The sequence below is a fragment of the Sinocyclocheilus grahami genome, unplaced genomic scaffold (genome assembly GCF_001515645.1).
Source record: "Sinocyclocheilus grahami isolate Dianchi unplaced genomic scaffold, SAMN03320097.WGS_v1.1 scaffold110.1, whole genome shotgun sequence".
Classification (NCBI taxonomy): Eukaryota; Metazoa; Chordata; class Actinopteri; order Cypriniformes; family Cyprinidae; genus Sinocyclocheilus; species Sinocyclocheilus grahami.
Genome location: NW_015505289.1, coordinates 542,279 through 562,385, shown reverse-complemented (window position 1 = coordinate 562,385; position 20,107 = coordinate 542,279). Strand labels below are relative to the sequence as shown.

The following is a 20,107-nucleotide window of genomic DNA, read 5'->3' as shown; positions in this document are numbered from 1 at the left end:
AAGGAATGCTAATAAGAATTCCAATTATTATTCCAATATTTCAACACGAATACTAAAAATTCAATAGTGGATAAACTGAAAAACAGATTCAGTTTTGAGAAGCAAGATGTAATTACTCACAGCAGTGACACAATGCTATTTAAGTATTATGCATATACTTCTATAGTATTTAGAAATATTTTGAACTGGCTTTTATTTTTATATTTTCCGTTTTAATTGTAGTTGAAGTTTTAGTCATTTTTATTAGGTGCTTTTGTCATTTGTATTATAATATTTATATTTTATCTTATTTTATTTTAAATTCATTTCAATTAACCAAACAATTTTTAAGTTTTAATTTTAATTTTGGTTTCATTTAACAAATGCATATCATTAAATTTATATAAATATTCAATTAAGAAAATATAAATAAATATATTTATTTATATTTTATTTTATGTGTGTGTGTGTGTGTGTGTGTGTATATATATATGGTTATCATTATAATTATAATCATACAATTATTCTAAATTATTATTATTATTATAAATAATTTGTTCCAAATTATTAAAACATTTGTTCCAATGGTTGTGATTTTTTTAAACCAAACTATTTTTTACAGTAAATGCGTTTCTATTTTACATTTTGTTGTTTGACTTTGAGACCTGGAAGTTAGAACAGTTCTATTAGCTTCTAATTCTAATTTCCATCCTATGAACAATAAAACGGATACTTGTATGTTGGCCATGATATGCTTTACAGTGCTGATATATGTCCTGCTATTGAACACATTTGAGTATGGAGGACTGCATCGAGGTCATCCTCGAGGAGCACAGCAGCAGGTGGCTCAGTCATCAGCAGTCCGGCCCCAATGTCACCTTACTGATCAGATCTGCCTTCGCTGGAGTCTATAGCCTCTGGTCCATGTTCTGTATGCCTGGACTGAGGATCCCTTTCAGACTAAAGGTGCTTTGACTTTCTGCACATTTCTCTCTTTAACAGAGAGAAGTTGAGAGAAGCTAGGGAAGCTGAAAAGGTCTGGTATGATATTCTCCCTGGTGCCATTTCAACAAAAGAACAAACTCTAAATGTTATCAAGCTTCTAGAAGGACGCAGAGGCTATCTGGCTGACCTGGGATCAGGCGATGGACGTTTGGTAAGCCAGGGATGAAATGGCAGGCTTTGGAGCTTATACTAGATGAATCTGCAACATTTCACGTATTAACTTTCCTGTTCTGAAATGCAGGTATTTGCAGCAGCATCAATGGGATTTCAATGCACTGGTTTTGAAATAAACTGCACATTATTGGCGTGTTCAAGGAGTAAAGCATGGTGGCATGGGGTACACACTGATATTCATTTCGTTAAACAGGACGAAAGGTAAGGTAAGCTTTATACGTATGTATTTCAATTATTTTACATTATGTCAAACATGTCTATAACTTTTCTTACTGCAGCTCTTTTATATTTCAGACGGATCTGTCCAAATACAGAAACATGACCGTGTTTCTGGCTCCTGCAGTGGTATGTTGCTGGATTGCTGTGTGGGGGGCGCTATAGGATCGTATAATTCATTTTCTGTCTTTTATCTACTTGCAAATCCCACATGCATTTAAGTATTTTCAATTTTATAAACTGCTCACCCTTATTTTGTGTCCTCGCTTGCATTCAAACAGGCAAGTAAGCTTCAATATTATATAATATATTATTAACAAAAAATATAATTTTTATAACATTTATTAATTTTAAGTTCATGTATAAATATGGTATTGTTCATTTGTAATTCATGATGCATTGATTATGTTAATATAAGAAAATAGCAATTGATATTAATAAATGATAAAAAAGTTATTAACTATTGCATTAGTTATTGTTAATGTATGTATTGTAAATTGTAATATAATAAACCCTAAATGTTAGCAAAACATCATATGAATACCTCATATGAGGTTTGAAGATGTTTAATGATGATTTATATGTGTTCATGTGGCAGATGGGGGTTCTGGAAGAGAAGTTGTTAAAGAAACTTCCTGAGGATGCCAGAGTCATTGTGTGCCGTTTCCCTTTTCCTCACTGGCCTCACAGCTGCACTGCTGGATCTGGATTAAACCAGGTCTGGGCTTATGATGTGCACACTGCTAGAGAACCGTCCAGAACGTCACCAATCACAAGCCTGAACCAGCCTACTGGTCACCAGTGAGCAGTTGATTCTCAATGGTCAACAACAAACAAGCCACTTGCAACTCAGAAATCAAGATATTTAGCATTTTATAAAAGCTTTACATAACAGATGATTAATGTTTCTGTGTGACTGGCAAAACAATGAATTTCCAAATCCTATTCCAAAGCAAGCTGCAATATTGGATGTGTGATGCTAAATAAATTGTTGAAATGTTTTCATTCATTTCCTGCCTTGTATTGGACATGCAATTTACATTGGGGTCTAAAAAGTTTGAGATCACTAATGAAAATGCTTCTATTTTACTTAAAAAAAAAATATTATTATATCATCAACCTATAATTTGAGTTAGAAGTTAAACAAAAATATTGGTTATTATAGTTAACTGAAAATAAAATAAACATGAACAAAAATATAAAAAAATATATTTTAATAAATACAATTAATAATTAATTTAACCAATAAAATGAACAAAAACTATACAGACATATTTAAAATACTAAAAATAACACTGGATTTGTGATGATCCAAAAAGCATCTTGAATTTCACATTTTTCTGTCTGTACAAAGAGTCACATGATCAACACCACTCATTAACTTACATTTGATTTGTGTACTGTACTGAATCTGAACTAGTCCTTTATTTTGACATAAAAATCTTAAAGCTTTATTTCAAGGCTTAAATGAAAAACAATCCAAGATTTTCAACATGGTCTCAGACTTCTGCACTTCACTGTATGTCTGTTATATTCAAATTCAGTAAAGGACTCAGGAGCATGAATGAAGTCTCGAGAATGTTATCTTTCATACAGTTAGGATGGTTATTAGGGATATGATGCATAAACATCTAATCTTCTGATGCATCGTTTGTCTCCTAATCTCCCTCACAGCCACATGAGAAGTTGCCTTGTATGACTTGGGTACCCAGAATGAGCTATTAGATCTGTCACATTTACATACTTATCATCACACTGTCTGCTGCATTACCCTTATCTATGCAAAGCCGATGCTGTTGGCTGGAAAATACAAGCTTATGTTTTTTATGCAATGTCCACCACCTACCCCTGCAAACACAAGCTCCTCACCCTTCCATACATTCATGTCTTTACACTCGGCTATAGAAGAACCTTCCAGGCATCAGAGACACCTCTGATGAATAATTCATGAGACGTGATCAGCTAGACATGAAAAGCAATAGGACTTGAAAAAAGTGAAAAATGGGATCTGCATTTCATTTTGTACTGTTATGTGTTAAATTAAGCCTGTGCTGTGAATATCCATTGTTTGCATGCAATCAATATAAATGTGTACTGTTGAATTTAACTATAAATATCACTTATAGTAAACACTTTATATTTCACTTTATATTCAGCATCAACACACTTGAGCTGATCCAAAACAAAAGTAAACATTTCCCCACTCTTCCTAAAGACCACTTTGCAATGCATTGCATAAAATGTGTTACCTTAATTTGCAGAAGACTGAGAACTGATGGCCGTCTCCTTGAACAAAGGAGGTAGAGCAGTTTAATGGACGTGAATGTTTAACACTGTAGTCACTGTCGTAATACTGTTAGATGCTGAGCGCATCTTACAAGAAGATGAGCTGTTATAAAGACAAAAAATGCATTATGCATTACATATGCATTAGCCATGACATTATGTAAATATGTGAGGAAAATTATAAGACACAAGCATATTTATTTTATTTCTATCATTTAGACTCTAAATATCATACTGTGATCTACGTAGGTTAAATGCTTCTTATCTATCTAAATACAATATTATTGTAAATCTGTTGGCTGAATGTCAGTGTGTAAAAGGAGTGCCATAGTATGAGTCATACATGCGCCACACATCCAAATCCACAGTGAAACTAGTGTAAAACCACCACATGGTGGCGCTAGAGCGCTTTACTGTAACATGCTGTCTTTAAAACATGTTCATGCATGTCCAAACTTACTGAAACAAAATATTCTAACATACTTCATAGACAGATTAAGTAATATAAAGTGAATAAAATGCGTTCAAAATCTGACAAATAAAACATAATACATATTGTAAGATAGAGTTTTTACGTATTGATTAATAATAATAAATAATAAAAAAAATCTGAAAATAATCATATTAAAAATAATGTTGTTTAGTTTGTTTTTCCATGTTAATGTTATACATTTCATTTAACTGTACTGTGATCAAAGTTATTACAACTGTGCTTCACAGATCTGTCTATTCTCAGAAATTAAATATGCCATATGCCAAAGCGCAAACCATAACATTGACTTGGCGATTCAAGTCGCTGATTAGAGACGCGAGTCTAGCATGACGCTCCAATGCGAATAAAATACCTGGGCGGAGCGGCGCGCGCGTCTATAAGAGCGAGGCTCTGTGGTGATTCCTCCCAGTCTGGACTCGAGCATGGACATACTCAGGACTATAACACACCATCATCATCATCATCATCAGCCTGTGAATAACGGCAAGATGTGTGAACACACACACCACAGACCCACCGAGCGCAGACGAGGGAAATCAGAGGATAATAATGCTCACGCCACGCAAGAAATGTCACGCATCATCACGGATTCATCCACTGGGAAATGTTACTGTAGAGGAAAAGTTTTGGGCAAGGTAAATATTTTACATTTGACTTATGAAAATGTATTATGGTGATATCATAGTATTTTTGGAGCACCATTTACATACCAGAGTACAGAAATATGGTAATACCATGATATATATTAAAGCCAATAGTATTTTGAAAGTGTTTTATTTGGAGTTTTACGTTTCTATTCAATAAACCAATAAAAATAGTTATGCATAAATTTAAATAAGAGATTACCAATAGAATAAATTGTATTTATATGTAATGCACTAGTTTGTTTGTCATTGTAGCATGTTATAATGCATGCTGTCTCTCTGTTGCAGGGCGGTTTTGCCAAATGCTATGAATTTACAGATCTGAGCACAGGCAAAATGTATGCAGCCAAAATCATTCCACACACGCGTGTTTCCAAACCTCACCAAAGGGAAAAGGTAACTTGCTTTCCTGTTATCATGTGTTTGCTCCTGGCTGCATTGCTTGAATTGTTTATTAAGCTTGCAACCGTTTGGTTTACAGATCGACAGAGAAATCGAATTGCACAGATCCTTGCATCACAAACACATCGTTCACTTCTACCACCATTTCGAGGACAAGGATAATATCTACATTCTACTTGAATACTGCAGCAGACGGGTGAGTGCTGTCGACGTCCTTCTTCGATTGATTAAATGGATCTTGTAGGAAGTATTGTTGCTCACATACAGTTCTTTTGTTCTTCAGTCACTAGCACATATTCTCAAGGCCCGAAAGGTGCTTACAGAATCAGAGGTTCGGTACTACCTAAGACAGATCGTCTCGGGGTTGAAGTATCTCCACGAGCAACAAATCCTCCACAGAGACCTTAAACTAGGTAAGCAGCTAGCTTATACATTATAACCCCAAAATACAGCCAATAATACAGCTTTCCTGTAGTTCAAACATGGCGGCAGCAATGCCAAAGTCATAGGTTCGATTCCCAGGGGAATGCATGAACTGATAAAACATTTACATTGAATGCAATGCAAATCACTTTGGATTAAAAAACTGTCTGCCAAATGCATAGATGTAAATGTAACAAACCCCAATTCTGTTGCTCTTCCCAGGTAACTTTTTCATCAACGAGTCTATGGAGCTCAAGGTTGGAGACTTTGGTTTGGCTGCAAAGCTCGAGCCGATCGAGAACCGTAGAAGAACAATATGTGGAACACCAAACTACTTGTCGCCTGAAGTCCTCAACAAGCAAGGGCACGGATGTGAATCTGACGTCTGGGCGCTCGGATGTGTAATGTAAGTATATTGACCGACTTTTCTCTTGGATTTCATGTAAATGTCATGGAGATGCTTAATTATGATGGATCATTTGCATCCAAACAGGTATACCATGCTTTTGGGAAGACCTCCGTTTGAGACTACTAACCTTAAAGAAACGTACCGGTGCATTCGGGAAGCGCGATATTCCATGCCGTCGTCTTTGTCAGCCCAAGCCAAGCATCTCATCAGCAGTATGCTGGCCAAAAACCCAATGGATAGGCCACAACTCGATGATATCCTACGCCACGACTTTTTCTGCCAGGTGTGTGTCTCTTTGTGGAAACGAAACTATCTTGACCAGTTCCCTCACAATGAAATATTCAGTGGCTTTGAGCTGTTTTTTCCCCCGTCTTATATCAGGGTTTCACACCAGACAGACTGTCTGCTAACTGCTGCCATGCGGCCCCAGACCTTCACCACACCAGCCCTGCCAAGAGCTTCTTCAAGAAAGCCGCAGCCGCCCTGTTCGGTGGAAAGAAGGACAAAGCCAAGTACTTGGAGACTCAAAGTAAGCACTTTCACCCCAAGTTTAACCTAAACCATTTCTGGATTATCCAAATTGCATAATCAGATTGATAATGATTTTGCTTCTTGCAGATAAACCAACTAAGGAGGAGGAAGACATAAACAGACTATGCCTTGACCTCCGGAAAACGTCAATCAGCCCTCAACCCTGTAGACAAACTCTTGAGGTGAGCTCCTTCGTCCTTCGTCAGAGTTGAGCAGATAGTTTAAGACTGTAACCTAACCCCACATTCCTTAATTTCCCACAGGACAGTAAAGCCCCCATCCCAGCTGCTGGAAAACCAGCTGTCCCGGCGAAGGACACCAGCAGCAAACAACACATTAAAGACAGCATTCGAATGATAGTGCGAGGAACCCTCGGGAGCTGCAGTAGCAGCAGCGAATGTATGTTGCACGTTTTTTTGTTTGTTTTCAAATTAAGGATGTTAATGGATGTTTTAATGCGATATCTAATGGGTTTTTGGTGCTTTTTGTGTCTTCAGGTCTTGAGGACAGCACAATGGGAAGCGTCGCAGACACCGTGGCCCGAGTACTGCGAGGCTGTCTGGAGAACATGCCGGAAGGTGCGTATCTCATGATCTGAACTCCATCTGCTTCTCAAATGCAAAGTCACTTTTAATAATCCATTTCAATCTCTCGTTCACAGCTAATAACATTTCAAAAGAGAGCGTGAACAGCAGCTTCCAGTGGGTGACTAAGTGGGTGGACTATTCCAACAAGTACGGCTTTGGCTACCAGTTGTCAGATCACACAGTTGGCGTTCTCTTCAACAACGGCACTCACATGAGCCTGCTGTCGGACAAAAAGTACGTTGAAGTCTTTTTAGCTCTTTTGTTGTTAAAATTCATTGATTTCATGGGGACTAACATGTCTTTTTGACCTTCAGAACGGTGCATTACTATGCAGAGCTGGGACAATGTTCAGTCTTCTCCACTAGCGAAGCCCCAGAGCAGTTTGTCGGCCAAGTCACCATCTTAAAATACTTCGCCCACTACATGGAGGAGAATTTGATGGACGTAAGTGTCCTCGCTTGGTTTAAATGTGAATGCTGTCAAGTCACCATTGTTTATATAGCGCTTTATACAATACAGATTGTTCAAATCAGCTTTGCAATAATAAACAAGAAAAAGCATAGAATCAATGATGCAAACTTTTTCAAATATGAGAAATTCTCAGCTCTAGAAAAGACAGTAGTGTCCTTATTCAAGTTCAGTGCAGTTCAATAACTGCAAAGTTCATGCAAAAGTTCAGTTCAGCTATAAGCAGCTCTACAGAAGACAATTGTGCCATTATTTAGCTAGTCAGTTCAATGTTGATTCAATTCAGTTCCAAAACAATGTCAGTGTTGCAAAATTCATCAATTCACAAAAGTCGATTCAAGCAGCTCTACAGAATTCAGCTCAAGTTTTGTCCAGTAGTGTCAGTGCAGTGGAATCGACCCTATTTTAAACCTTAACTAAGCAATAGCGTCAGATTTTCTGATTATTACTTGCTCTTCTTCGACAGGGAGGCGATTTACCCAATGTAACCGATGCAGGCAAACCCAGATTGTATCTTCTTCAGTGGCTCAAGTCTGATCGGGCACTCATGATGCTCTTCAACGATGGCACTTTCCAGGTAAAACTTTGTATTTGTACTTTTAGAATGGAAGAACATGTACATGCTGTAATGCTGACGTGAAGCTACTTGACTGCTAAACGCACGTTATTCTCGCAGGTCAACTTCTACCACGATCACACCAAGATCATTCTGTGCAATCAGAGTGAGGAATACCTCCTGACGTACATCAACGAGGACCGCGTGTCTACCACGCTGCGGCTCAGCACCCTGCTCGTGTCTGGCTGCTCGGCGGACCTGCGCAGTCGCATGGACTATGCACTTAACATGCTGTTGCAGAGGTGCAACTGAACGATAGACTGGAATACTTTGAAAGGACAAGAATGTGGACTACTTACGGCTGGACGGGAGTGTCGAAGATGGGAGGAGATGTCATGGATCATGAGTTTTACAAATGGACTGAACCGAGCTGGGCTGGGACCAGAGGCAAGGATGAAATTGTGACAAATAGATCTTTTTTAATGCAGAAATCTTGCTCTGTTGAAGCCAAACGGAGGTGTTTGTGTTGAGGAAAGGAGGTTTCAGCAAGGCAGGGTGGTTGAATGTTGCTCTTCTGAGAGCAGATTTCGTTTAACTGTGAAAACATTCCTGCTTAAGGACACGGGCTGCGTCGTGAAACGATCCGATGCTGTAGTTCTGCACGTTTGGTTCTTCCCATCCCTGTGTTGCAAGAAGAACCGGCTGCATTTCACTGTGTGGACACGACCTGCAATGCCATGGACATAACTTATTATCAGAAAGAACCCAGTATTTATTTATTTAATAAAGACGACCTTAGTGTGAACGCGCGTTATTTAATTGTTCATCAGAATAATCGTGACTGGCGCTTTGTCCTTTTACTGTACGTCGATCTCCCGGGCCATTCATGGGAGTGGCGATAAAACTCATTATGCAAGGCCAGTGGCAAAACCGCAATAGGCATTTGTCTCGTCTTGATGTTTGTATGAAGATTAAAGATGAATAATATTGAGGAGGTGTTGTATTTTGTTTCTTTTTTGAAGCACAATTACCCCTGCATCTGAGTGCCAAAGCAGTCCATCACGTAAATCTCCAGGGGCTTGATGAAACGACTTCAAAAACACACATTATGCTTACAAAAGGGAAGAAAAACATGACAAGAGAGTGTTGATTCACCACCTACTGTCTGCCCAGACACTTCGCTGTCAAGCCCTCACAAGCACTACATTAAAAAGAGTAAAAACAGCACTCGACTTGATTTTGTACTGTATTAATAATGCAGTGCTTAAAACGACTTAATAGCATTTCAGTTTTTGCATTTAGAACAGACTTGTGAGCCCTTTTTGGGTCACAAACGAAAAGAAATGACGCTTTATACCTTATACTGTGACAAACAACAAATTGTAGGTCTTTTCATCATGCACTAATTAACTCATTTGTTATAATTAGACGTAATATAAATATAAACGGAGTGAAAAGCTCACGAAAGGTTTACATGACACAGAAGGCTCACAATGCTTCTTTTTTTGATTATGAGCTGCACTAAATCCATTCCTTTGAAAAAATACCACGGAAAACCATGTTTAGGACACAACCATGACTGTAATATCCTTCTCATGTTATTCCAAACCTGTATAACTTCAATTTTGGTGTCTCGATATAACATGAACAATTGCATTAGCTCAAAATCTCATGATCAATAACACTAAAAGTTGAGATTTTTTTTTACAATGACAGTCATTTGTATGTGAATGCAGCTTCTTGCAGCTTCTTGCAGCTTAAGAATGAATTTCACAAAAATTTCTAAATCACATTTCACAAAACAAAATCTAAATAAAAAATAGAAATATATATTTTGCATCATAAAATGGTCAAACGTTAGTTTCGGGGGACCAATTCTCACTATTAACTATTAACTCAATAAACTCCCAACTTGCTGCTTACTGATAGTTAGTGAGGTAGTTGTTAAGTTTAGGTATGGGGTTGGATTAAGGGATCTAAAATATGGTCATGCAGAACAAGGCATTAATATGTGCTTTATAAGTACTAATAAACAGCCTATACGCTAGTAATATGCATGCTAATAAACAACTAAATAATGAGAATTGGCCCCAGAGTGTTAACAAAAAAACAAAACCTATAGGATCATTAAAATCATTTGCATTATTTTCTTACAGTTTTGACCATGTTTTCACCCCATTTCTCATTACTGTCGAGCACTAAAGATGTTAGATCAGTCGCCGTTCTGAATCTTTCCGTGTAATAAAAGTGAATTGTGACTGAAGCTGTCATCCTGAGAAACCGCTTTTGTTTCCATGCCCGCCATGGATATAAAAATAATGTATTCCTTTTTGAATGAACAATCCCAAAAGTACCAGTGTATATGAACATGGTAATCAGTATGGTATATATCAAACATATATCTGAAACCATCACCCAACTAGTTGTTTTTAAGTTAAAAACATATCATCTTGGAATAACCGAGTCTCCATTGCAACAATCTATGGTCCAAATCTCATTCTGAAAATGGTAATCAAAGTTTTATTTACAGTTGAAAGAGCTGACATATGATGTATTCCTGGGTCAATGTGAATATGTATTTAATAGATGGGGGGGAAGAAGCGAAAGGAATAACATTGGACCTTTATGTCACAAATGTCAAGCTTGAGTTTTCATTTTTTCATCTCTGTATCAAGCCAGCTGGTATGTCATCTCTCTTGGCCCTGATGAGGAAAAATTCTAGGAACAGAGACGCGTTTGTTGTCCAAGATCAGTATAGCCCCACAGTTGGCCGCCTGGTGTCTCTTTCTAGCATCATCTGTCACTTTGAAATGTAGGCCATTTTGTCTTCTCTGAGTCAATGCCAGATTACTTAATAGGCGGAATTCACAAAATAACACTTTTTGAGTTACATAACACATACAAGGCCCCCGATATTCGACCAGGACAATTATCTGTGCAGTTACACAGACCTTCAGCACACATGAACAAATGACTGGATCTCTGAGTAATAAAGTAATAAAAGAAAAGTTAGCAAAGAAATTTGAATGAATTAATAAATAAATGTATTAATAATAATAATATTATCATTAACAACAATACATTTTTACCGATGCTTTAATATTGTAAAGTAAATGACTGGATCTTTGAGTAAAAAAAGTAATACAAAATTAAATAAATAATTTGATATTTTAAAATATGAAAATAATATATAGTTAAATAAAATATAAGTAACAACAGCAACAACAATAATAAATAACAATAAGAATAAGAACAAGAATAAATAATAATGTTTATAAATTATTTGAATAATAATAATGATTAATAATGAATTATTTTAATTTATTATAATCATTAATGACAACAACAGCAGCAGCAATAATAATAATAATACATTACTTATACTTTAATATAGTAAAACAAATGATTAGATCTCTGAATAAAAAAGTAATAAAATAAAAATTCATTTAAAATTAAAGAAAATTTAATAAATTCATATTTAAACATATGAACAAAATATTTAAATATAATTAAATAATTCAACAACAATAATAATCAATACAAATAATAATGTTAATGTAATAAATTGTTTGAATAATAATAACTATTGTTGTTATTTTAATTTAATCATCATTATCATTAATAACAGCAACAACAACAAAAGTAATAATAATAATAATAATAATAATAAATGACTGTTGCTTCAAAACAGCAAATCACAGAACACAAAGGACTTATTTTGGCATTTTCAAGACGCTTAGCAATCCTGGTTTAAATCTGTTGACATCAAAACTGCAAGTATAGCTGCAAACCAGAGCTCATTCTTGTAATGAAAATGCTCTGTGCTAATTATCTTAATGAAGTCCCTCTGAAGTGCCGCTGATATAATTCGATATAATTTCTGGAACTGTTTGCCGAATTGCATCTTTAGGTGTGGACAAAGAAAGCAAAGCAGAAATTTATTACAATGAGTGGTTATGAGCTACTGCATATGGCATGTTTTCCACAATGTCATTATAGACCTCAAATACCTCGAGACATACTTACATCAAGTAGAGTTCATGTGGTTTATGTCTTTCATTCCAGCATGAACAGTCAACACATGTTTCCCTCTGAGTGATCTAAGTCACAACTTTACACTGTAAACATAAAGTACAATCATATCTGCATATGCATAATAACAATGCATGTCACAGGAAGCGCATCCTGATCTAAACAAGTGAATTGTGTTGTAAATGAGGATACAGTTCTTCCATGTTATATTTCAAGAGATGGCAAACAACATGTGAAGACAATGAATCACGCCCGATTACTTAACACCCATCTGCTGGCAAATCCAGCAACCTTCACTGCAAAAAATGCTTTTCTAGCTTAGATCTTTTTGTCTTGTTTCCAGCCAAAACATCTAAACATTCTTAAATCAAGAAGGATTGTCTAGACAAGTAAAAATTATTGTCTTGTTTTCAGAAAAAACAAGTCAAAATTAAGTGAGTTATTGCGTCCATGCAAGACCTCAACACATCAGCTCTGCACCACAACACACGCAGATTTTTCCGTCTTGAATGGAAAGCGCAACCACATGCAGAGTAATCTGAGATGCTTTTAGGGCCAATGCATCGACTCCAGCCTTTCATTGACGTGTCTGAACAGGATTCATTTCACAGAGAAATTTGATTCAGTAAATTCATCTGTAATGACAGGAGTTGAAAGGTTTCATCAAGAGATTTCATATCACACGAACACGATCAATAACACAAAAAGTCAAGAGATCTTTATACACTGACAGTCATGTGAATGCAGCTTCTTGTATGTAACAGATGAATCTCACTAAAACGTAAAAGTCACCACAAAAAAAGAAGAAATTATATTTTATAAGTCTATTTTTTAATAAATGCAATTTTTAAAAATGCAGAAAACGCTGAGCAAAACTGGTTTAAATCTGTTGACACCAAAACTGTTTCAGAATCAGTATGAACTTTTATTTACCAAGTGTGCACAAACACACAAGGAATTTGTTGTGGTTTCCAGGAGCTCTGGGTACATACACACACATATACTGTATAACACAAAAGAGTAGAAAGAACATCTAAAAAAGTTGTAATATAGTAATATATTATAAGTAATATATATCTTGAATCAGAAGACTTGTGTACAAATGTGCACATTATATCCAACATTTATATTACATATTAAGTATCTAACACTCAGCTGGCATAAGCACCATAAGAGTACTGAACTAAAGAAACATGTAGATAGCAATTGGTGTGTTAGCTATTTAAGGTGGAGCTGGCCTGGGGGAAAACCGCTCCTGTGGCTGGAAGTTCTAGTGCACAGAGATCTGCAGCTTCTGCCCGAGGACATGAGTACAAACAGGCTGTGGTCGGGGTGCGAGAGGTCTGTGATGAAGCCATCCACCCGTTTCTTCACTCTGGAGTTGTACAAGTCCTGAAGGTTGGGCAGGTGCACACCAATTGTCCTCTCAGCTGTCCTAACAGTCTGTTTCAGTCATCTTACATCTGATTTGGTGGCTGACCCAAACCAGACAGTTAGGAAAGTGCACAGAGCTGTTCAACCTCTCCTCCTCTCCTGTAATGCAGAAAAGTGTCACTCACGACTATTCAGACATTATTTTAATAAAGTATTATTTTATAGTTTAGTTTAATTAAGTTATTTTTGTAATTTTGTATGACAAATATGACGTATATATAATACTGACTTTATAAATGCACAGTATTATTTTACACATCACATTAATGAGAATGCAATCGGTGAAAGTGAATTAGTAATGAATGAATGCCAAATCACTATAAATAGTCACAATGCAAATACTGCTACTACTACTAACATAGGCGGAGTGTGAACCAAATCCAGGGTAAGGCTAAAAGCAGCCAAATGTATTAAACATCATAAACCCGTCTTTTTAGGCAAGAACCAGACATGGGTGTCATGTAGGCTAAACAAATGTTTAATGGGACTGAATTTGTATTTAACGTGATTACAATTGAATAAAAACGTTAGAAATGGATAATTAGCCTATATAACGTTTCCTTTCCACTGTAATTCAAACAGCGAATAAATTATATATAGCAAGTGACATTATCATTAACATTGATCTATCGTGAGTTTAAAGGGGGTCATATGATGCGATTTAAATTTTTCCTTTCTCTTTGGAGTGTTACAAGCTCTTGGTGCATAAAGAAGATCTGTAAAGTTGCAAAGACTAAAGTCTCAAATCCAAAGAGATATTCTTTATAAAAGTTAAGAGTCAGCCACGCCTACCTAAAACGGCTCGTTCTAACACGCCCCCACATGTCTACATCACTATGTGGGAAGATTTGCATAACGCCGCCCAAATGTTCACGCAAAGAAAGAAGACATAACTTTTATTCTCGCTGTAGTATTGTTGCCGCCGCCACCATGTCGTGAAGGCGCTGTGTGCTTCGTTGTGAAAGCGAAACTACTTTGTTTGGTCTTACAAAAGAGGACGATATCGCTTCGTCATGCCTGGAGCTGATCTGTGCTGGTCGCTGAGGAAATACTTCAACTTCACACTGTCGATCGCTGGATGGGCTTTCACCGTGGACGAAGCCGAGTCCAGCCCGGGGTCGTCACATGTGGTTGCCGCAGGCATCACAATATTGTAAGGGATGTAACATTTCCAATCAGAGCACACCTCACTTTTTCAGACCGATGAGCTTTGTAAAAATCGAGCGTTTCAGAAAGGTGGGGCATAGAGGAGAAACAATAATGTACAGTATGTGGAAAATAATGTGTTTTTTAACCTTAAACCGCATAAACACATTTCATTACACCAAATACACAAAATAATGTTCTTTTTAGCAACATCATATGACCCCTTTAAACATCATAAACCCGTCTTTTTAGGCAAGAGTCAGACATGGGTGTCTTGTAGGCTAAACAAATGTTTAATGGGACTGAATTTGTAATGTGATTACAATTGAATAAAAATGCTAGAAATGGATAATTAGCCTATATAACGTTTCCTTTCCACTGTTATTCAAACAGCGAATAAATTATATATAGAAAGTGGCATTATCACTAACATTGATCTATTGCAAGTTTAAGCACTCTCAAAAAAAAAACAAATATTGTTATAATTACTGACGCTGTATACACTGTTAAATGAATCTCTTACTTACATTGTAGGTACATCTGCGCTTTGTTGTTTATTATGAGAGAATTCGCAAGAGTCCGGAATTCAGTCAGCGAACAACAAAACTGATGAGTTTGAATGATGACTCATCTGAACGCTTCTGATTGGCCATTGCATTCCTAAGCTCAACAGATATGTGTGTGATTGGATAAAATACGCAACACTGTAAAACGCCTAAAAGGAAATACGGTGCAACATAAACAGATCTTAATTTAATGCCGCAATCGACACTGTCTATTCATGTTCACTTTGTTAGCAACAGACGTAATGGATTTAATTTGTTTGTGCAGGGGCATTTTTGTCCAATTTAGTGGCATTTTTGCCCCAAGTGCCCGTGGCCAGACGCTCCGCCTATGACTACTACTAATAAATGCAACAAAAAAGATATTAACTTTCTCTTTTTTAATATATATGTTTGCCTTTTTTCTTTTTGAGGTGGAAACAGAGTATGGCCATTTATCTGTGAGATTCACCTATGTTCAGTATTTATCCATCTTTTACATTTTAAGCTATTAATTAGAATGTTTTGTCTTTAAGGAAGTGAATGAACAGAGCAAACACTAACAGAAATGCCGTTTACTGCATATTTGTGGGTTTACAACGAGTTCATTCATGCCATTTGGAGCAGTGGGAAATGAACACATATCTTGCAGCCGCCAGGTTTCCTCAACAGGACCACACCTGACATTCCTCAACACACCTGATGGCTTTTTCTCACAGATTCCCTTTCTTAAGATTGTACAGTATTCCACCTTTCACCCACATACAACAAGACTTACTGCATATAGTTCCTACAGGAAATAAAAATCTCAAATGACAGTCTATTTAACTGTTTCAGTAGTGAGAATAAGATCAAATGTAGAGGCTTGCTTACAGGCCTCCTGTTTCTAAGATGTTTCTCCTTAATTTCCTCTAGAGTTTCAGAGGGGATCTCATTTCATGAGACTATGAAGACAATACATTTCTTTAGAATAACATGCACTAAGGAACGCTTTTAAGCAAAACGACTTTGACACTTTCATCTCCTGGAGCAGTAAGGAATTCAGATGCTATAATATTTTGCTAATAAATTAACCCTATAAATCCTTCTGTATGATATGTGAGCCTGGAGCACAAAAGCAGTGTTAAGTCGCTGGGGTATATTTGTAGCAATAGCCAAAAAAACATTGTCTGGGTCAAAATGATCGATTTTACTTTTAAGACAAAAATCATTAGGATATTAAATAAAGATCATGTTCTATGAAGATATTTTGTAAATTTCCTACCGTAAATATCTCAAAACTTAGTAATATGCATTGCTAAGAACTTCATTTGGACAACTTTTAAGGCAATTTTCTCAATATTTAGATTTTTTTGCACCCTCAGATTCCAGATTTTCAAATAGTTGTATCTCGGCCAAATATTGTCCTATCCTAACAAATGGAAAGCTTATTTATTCAGCTTTCAGATGATGTATAAATCTCAATTTTGGAAAATTGACACTTAAGACTGGTTTTGTGGTCTAGGGTCACATATTTGATACACAATTTTCTAAGCATCTAAATTATTAACCTTGCTGAAAAATCTACTATGATAGTTTAGATTTTTTTAGCAAGTATAAATGTCAGGATGTTGTTCACTTGTCTTTTTGCTGTGAAAATACTCAACAAAAAACATACGCAAACTAGATTTTGTCTAATCGGTCAATATGCTGTTTCATAAAAAATTTAAAAATATAATTTTTTTGACTATTATTTTATATGTCCGGCTTTACAGGGTTAAAACTGAGAATAAGAACTTTGTTGCACTTTTCTATGAATCAGACAAGGCAAATTGCGATGTCTGCATGCCTTTATTTCTGAGGAAATCACTGCTAATGAGGCTCAGCACAGCAGACAGTATGTACAGTATGTACACTGCTCTCAGTGTCTGTGTCTTACTAAGAGAAGCAAACACAATGCAGACGATTGTTGAAACACAACCGGTACTGTATGCAATGTACATTGCTACACAATCGGGCTTCTAGTTGGCGAGTGCAGAATAGTGGGCTTGTGGTTGTGGAGGAGTGAAGATTTCACTAACACAGAAGAGCTTTCAGAGAAGCATTTCAATACGTTCTTACTCTTTGCACGTTGTTATGAAAATATAAATCTTTACATCTGACCCAATGATCCATAAGGAGGCTAAACAAGGAGGAACAAATCAATAATCTGGCAGACTAAAATCTCAGATCAGTATTGTATAATTGGAAGAAATAGTCAGAATAATGACTTTCCAAATGGAATTAAAATGAGAAAAGCATACAGAGAGCACTGATAATGAAAAACAGCAATCTTAATCTTAATAGATGGGCACAAAAATGAGTGCTGAGAAAATACAAAACATATTTCTGTTGCTAAACTTTCATCTGGGCTTCTCTTTCAAGAAAAACCTAAATTGTTTCTCCTCGACAGAAAGGAAATTAAATAAAGCAAATGGACACTTTTCTTATACTCAACATGAAATCAAAATAAATGTTCCGTCTTAATTAGATTTTTGCTTGTTTAGAGACAATTCTCACCATCCAGTCAATTGCTGACTGATAAAATCAAGTCCCTCCTGTTTTTCTTATTGAATATCCAGTTTCACTTGAAATTTTTTCACAAAAAAAGTGTTCTCGGATGTTTCTCCTGAGAAAAAGACTCTTTATAATTTCACAACTTTCTCAGAAGTGATGACAATAATGTCTCAAACAGTACAAAAATTTGCCAAAATGCTAAATTCTGCAATCCAAAGTCAAGACGAAATCATCTGAGCTGCTATTATTTTATAGCTCTATACTCTTACAGCACAGCAACTATTGTCTCATTTGGGTCTATTTTTATTTCTTTGAAAGAATTTAGACGAAGCAAGGTCATACTTAAAGCAATCACCCAAAAATGTAAATATGCTGAAAATGTACTCATGCTCAGGCCATCCAAGATGTAGATGAGTTTGTTTCCTCATCAGGACAGATTTGAAATGTAGCATTGCATCACTTGTTCACCAGTGGATCCTCTGCAGTGAATGGGTGCCGTCAGGATGAGAGTCCAAACAGCTGATAAAAACATCACAATAATCCACAAGTAATCCACACCACTCCAGTCCATCAGTTAACATTTTGTGAAGTGAAAAGCTGCGTTTGTATGAAACAAATCAATCATTAAGATGTTTTTAACCGCTTCTGGCCAAAACATGAGTCCAAAATCCATAATAATTTTTCCTCCACTGAAAAAGTCCATCATCAGAATCCACCACATATTTGTTTAGAACGGTTTTGGTTTGCAAACGGTACTTGATCTGTGCATATTTCTTTCCTGATTCAGATGGGGTGACTTTTTCACTGGAGGAAGTAATATTATGGATAGAGGACTCGTATTTTTAGCCAGAAGCGACAGTTTGAAGTTAAAAAATATCTTAATAATGGATTTGATTCTTACAAACACGTAGCTTTTCACTTCACAAGACATTAACTGATGGACTGGAGTGGTGTGGATTATTGTGATGTTTTTATCAGCTGTTTGGACTCTCATTCTGACGGCACCCATTCACTGCAGAGGATCCACTGGTGAACAAGTGATGCAATGCTACATTTCTCCAAATCTGTTCTGATAAAGACACAAACTCATCTACATCTTGGATGGCCTGAGGGTGAGTGCATTCTCAGCAATTTTTTTTTTATTTCTGGGTGAACTATTCCTTTAAAAGAAAGTGTACGAGCAAATTATAAGTAAAGAAATATTGCTCTGGTTTATTTCACACGTTGTTCTGTACATTGGATGAAGGCAGTTCGGCTCTGCACACAATGTTCAGGTTAAATCCATCAGAACTCAGACACCCTGTGAAACTTCACATACCTGTTATTCACAAAATCGTTGGCCTCTGCAGGGACTCCGGTACATTTCAAGCTCTGATCTCGGGGTTCACTGTAGGTTTGCCATCCTAATTGAACAGATGTGTTTTTGATGGGAGCAGGTCAGATGGGGAGAGATGTTTGTGCAGCTGGACTGGGTTTAAAGAGACGGGCAGAAGAGTATCCAGTGTGGCAGACAGCAATGTGAAATTTCATACTATACAATAACATGCCTTTGCTTTCAGTAAAGCTGATGGTTTGCCTTTAGGATGAGATCTGTTTGATGCTTGGATTGAATTACACAACCCTCCTGAAAAAAGATGCAGTTTGATGAGAGCATCACAATAGGCCGAGAGTTCAAGAATGCAAATATACAATTAAGTTGGCTTGTTGTCTAGATTTCAAGCCCTAGTCACCCAAAGGCATGTATCATGTGCTGCAGAAGTGAGCTGTTCATGTAATAGAATCTGTGGAGAGATTATTAAAACATTGATTTTTTTTCTAGATATGTATTTACACCTGGATAGGGTTTCCAAACAGATCTGTGAACCCATGGTGCACAAACAGCTCAATAAATAAGCTCTGGGATGGAGGGAGTAAAAGCCAATATTAGAAATAATGATTTATTTATTGCAAAATTCTCGTAAGGCTCTACATCGGTCCCATCTCACATAACAGTTTTCTCTTCAGTCATCCAAATCAAAGCATGTAAAAATTGAAACAGGAAAAAATCCATCCCATCAGGAAGGAGCGTTGAATAATTAAAAAGAGGGAGAGAGATTTTTATATACCACCAGCTACAACTTCTAAAAGCAACATAAAGCTCCAAGCAAATCATGTAATATCAAAAATGCTTGGTTAATAAATAATATATATATATATATATATATATATATATATATATATATATATATATATATATATATATATA

The 20,107-nt window shown here is 36.3% G+C and overlaps 2 protein-coding genes across 2 annotated transcripts; both read left to right on the top strand.

The window, feature by feature from the left end:
• Positions 1–1,210: 1,210 nt before the first annotated feature.
• LOC107589020 (protein FAM173B-like) lies at positions 1,211–2,261 on the top strand. Its single transcript, XM_016277314.1, has 3 exons — positions 1,211–1,359; positions 1,453–1,503; positions 1,973–2,261. Exons 2-3 carry the CDS (start codon positions 1,477–1,479, stop codon positions 2,177–2,179), a joined length of 234 nt encoding a protein of 77 aa, XP_016132800.1. The 5' UTR covers positions 1,211–1,359; positions 1,453–1,476; the 3' UTR covers positions 2,180–2,261.
• A 2,305-nt stretch (positions 2,262–4,566) lies between these two features.
• On the top strand, positions 4,567–9,165 carry LOC107588929 (serine/threonine-protein kinase PLK2-like). Its single transcript, XM_016277181.1, has 14 exons — positions 4,567–4,788; positions 5,086–5,193; positions 5,279–5,395; positions 5,483–5,612; positions 5,845–6,028; positions 6,116–6,314; positions 6,413–6,560; positions 6,650–6,744; positions 6,826–6,961; positions 7,060–7,140; positions 7,224–7,383; positions 7,464–7,593; positions 8,084–8,194; positions 8,294–9,165. The coding sequence occupies exons 1-14, from the start codon at positions 4,576–4,578 to the stop codon at positions 8,483–8,485; spliced, it is 2,004 nt and encodes a 667-aa protein (XP_016132667.1). The 5' UTR covers positions 4,567–4,575; the 3' UTR covers positions 8,486–9,165.
• The last annotated feature ends 10,942 nt before the right edge of the window (positions 9,166–20,107 follow it).

Excerpts from the sequence above, each read along its gene's own strand:
- LOC107589020 (XM_016277314.1), top strand. The coding sequence starts at position 1,477 with ATGACCGTGTTTCTGGCTCCTGCAGTG. Across the intron at positions 1,504-1,972 it reads TGTTTCTGGCTCCTGCAGTG|ATGGGGGTTCTGGAAGAGAA; the intron begins GTATGTTGCTGG and ends TTCATGTGGCAG.
- LOC107588929 (XM_016277181.1), top strand. The coding sequence starts at position 4,576 with ATGGACATACTCAGGACTATAACACACCATCATCATCATCATCATCAG. Across the intron at positions 4,789-5,085 it reads GAGGAAAAGTTTTGGGCAAG|GGCGGTTTTGCCAAATGCTA; the intron begins GTAAATATTTTA and ends TCTCTGTTGCAG. Across the intron at positions 5,194-5,278 it reads AACCTCACCAAAGGGAAAAG|ATCGACAGAGAAATCGAATT; the intron begins GTAACTTGCTTT and ends TTTGGTTTACAG.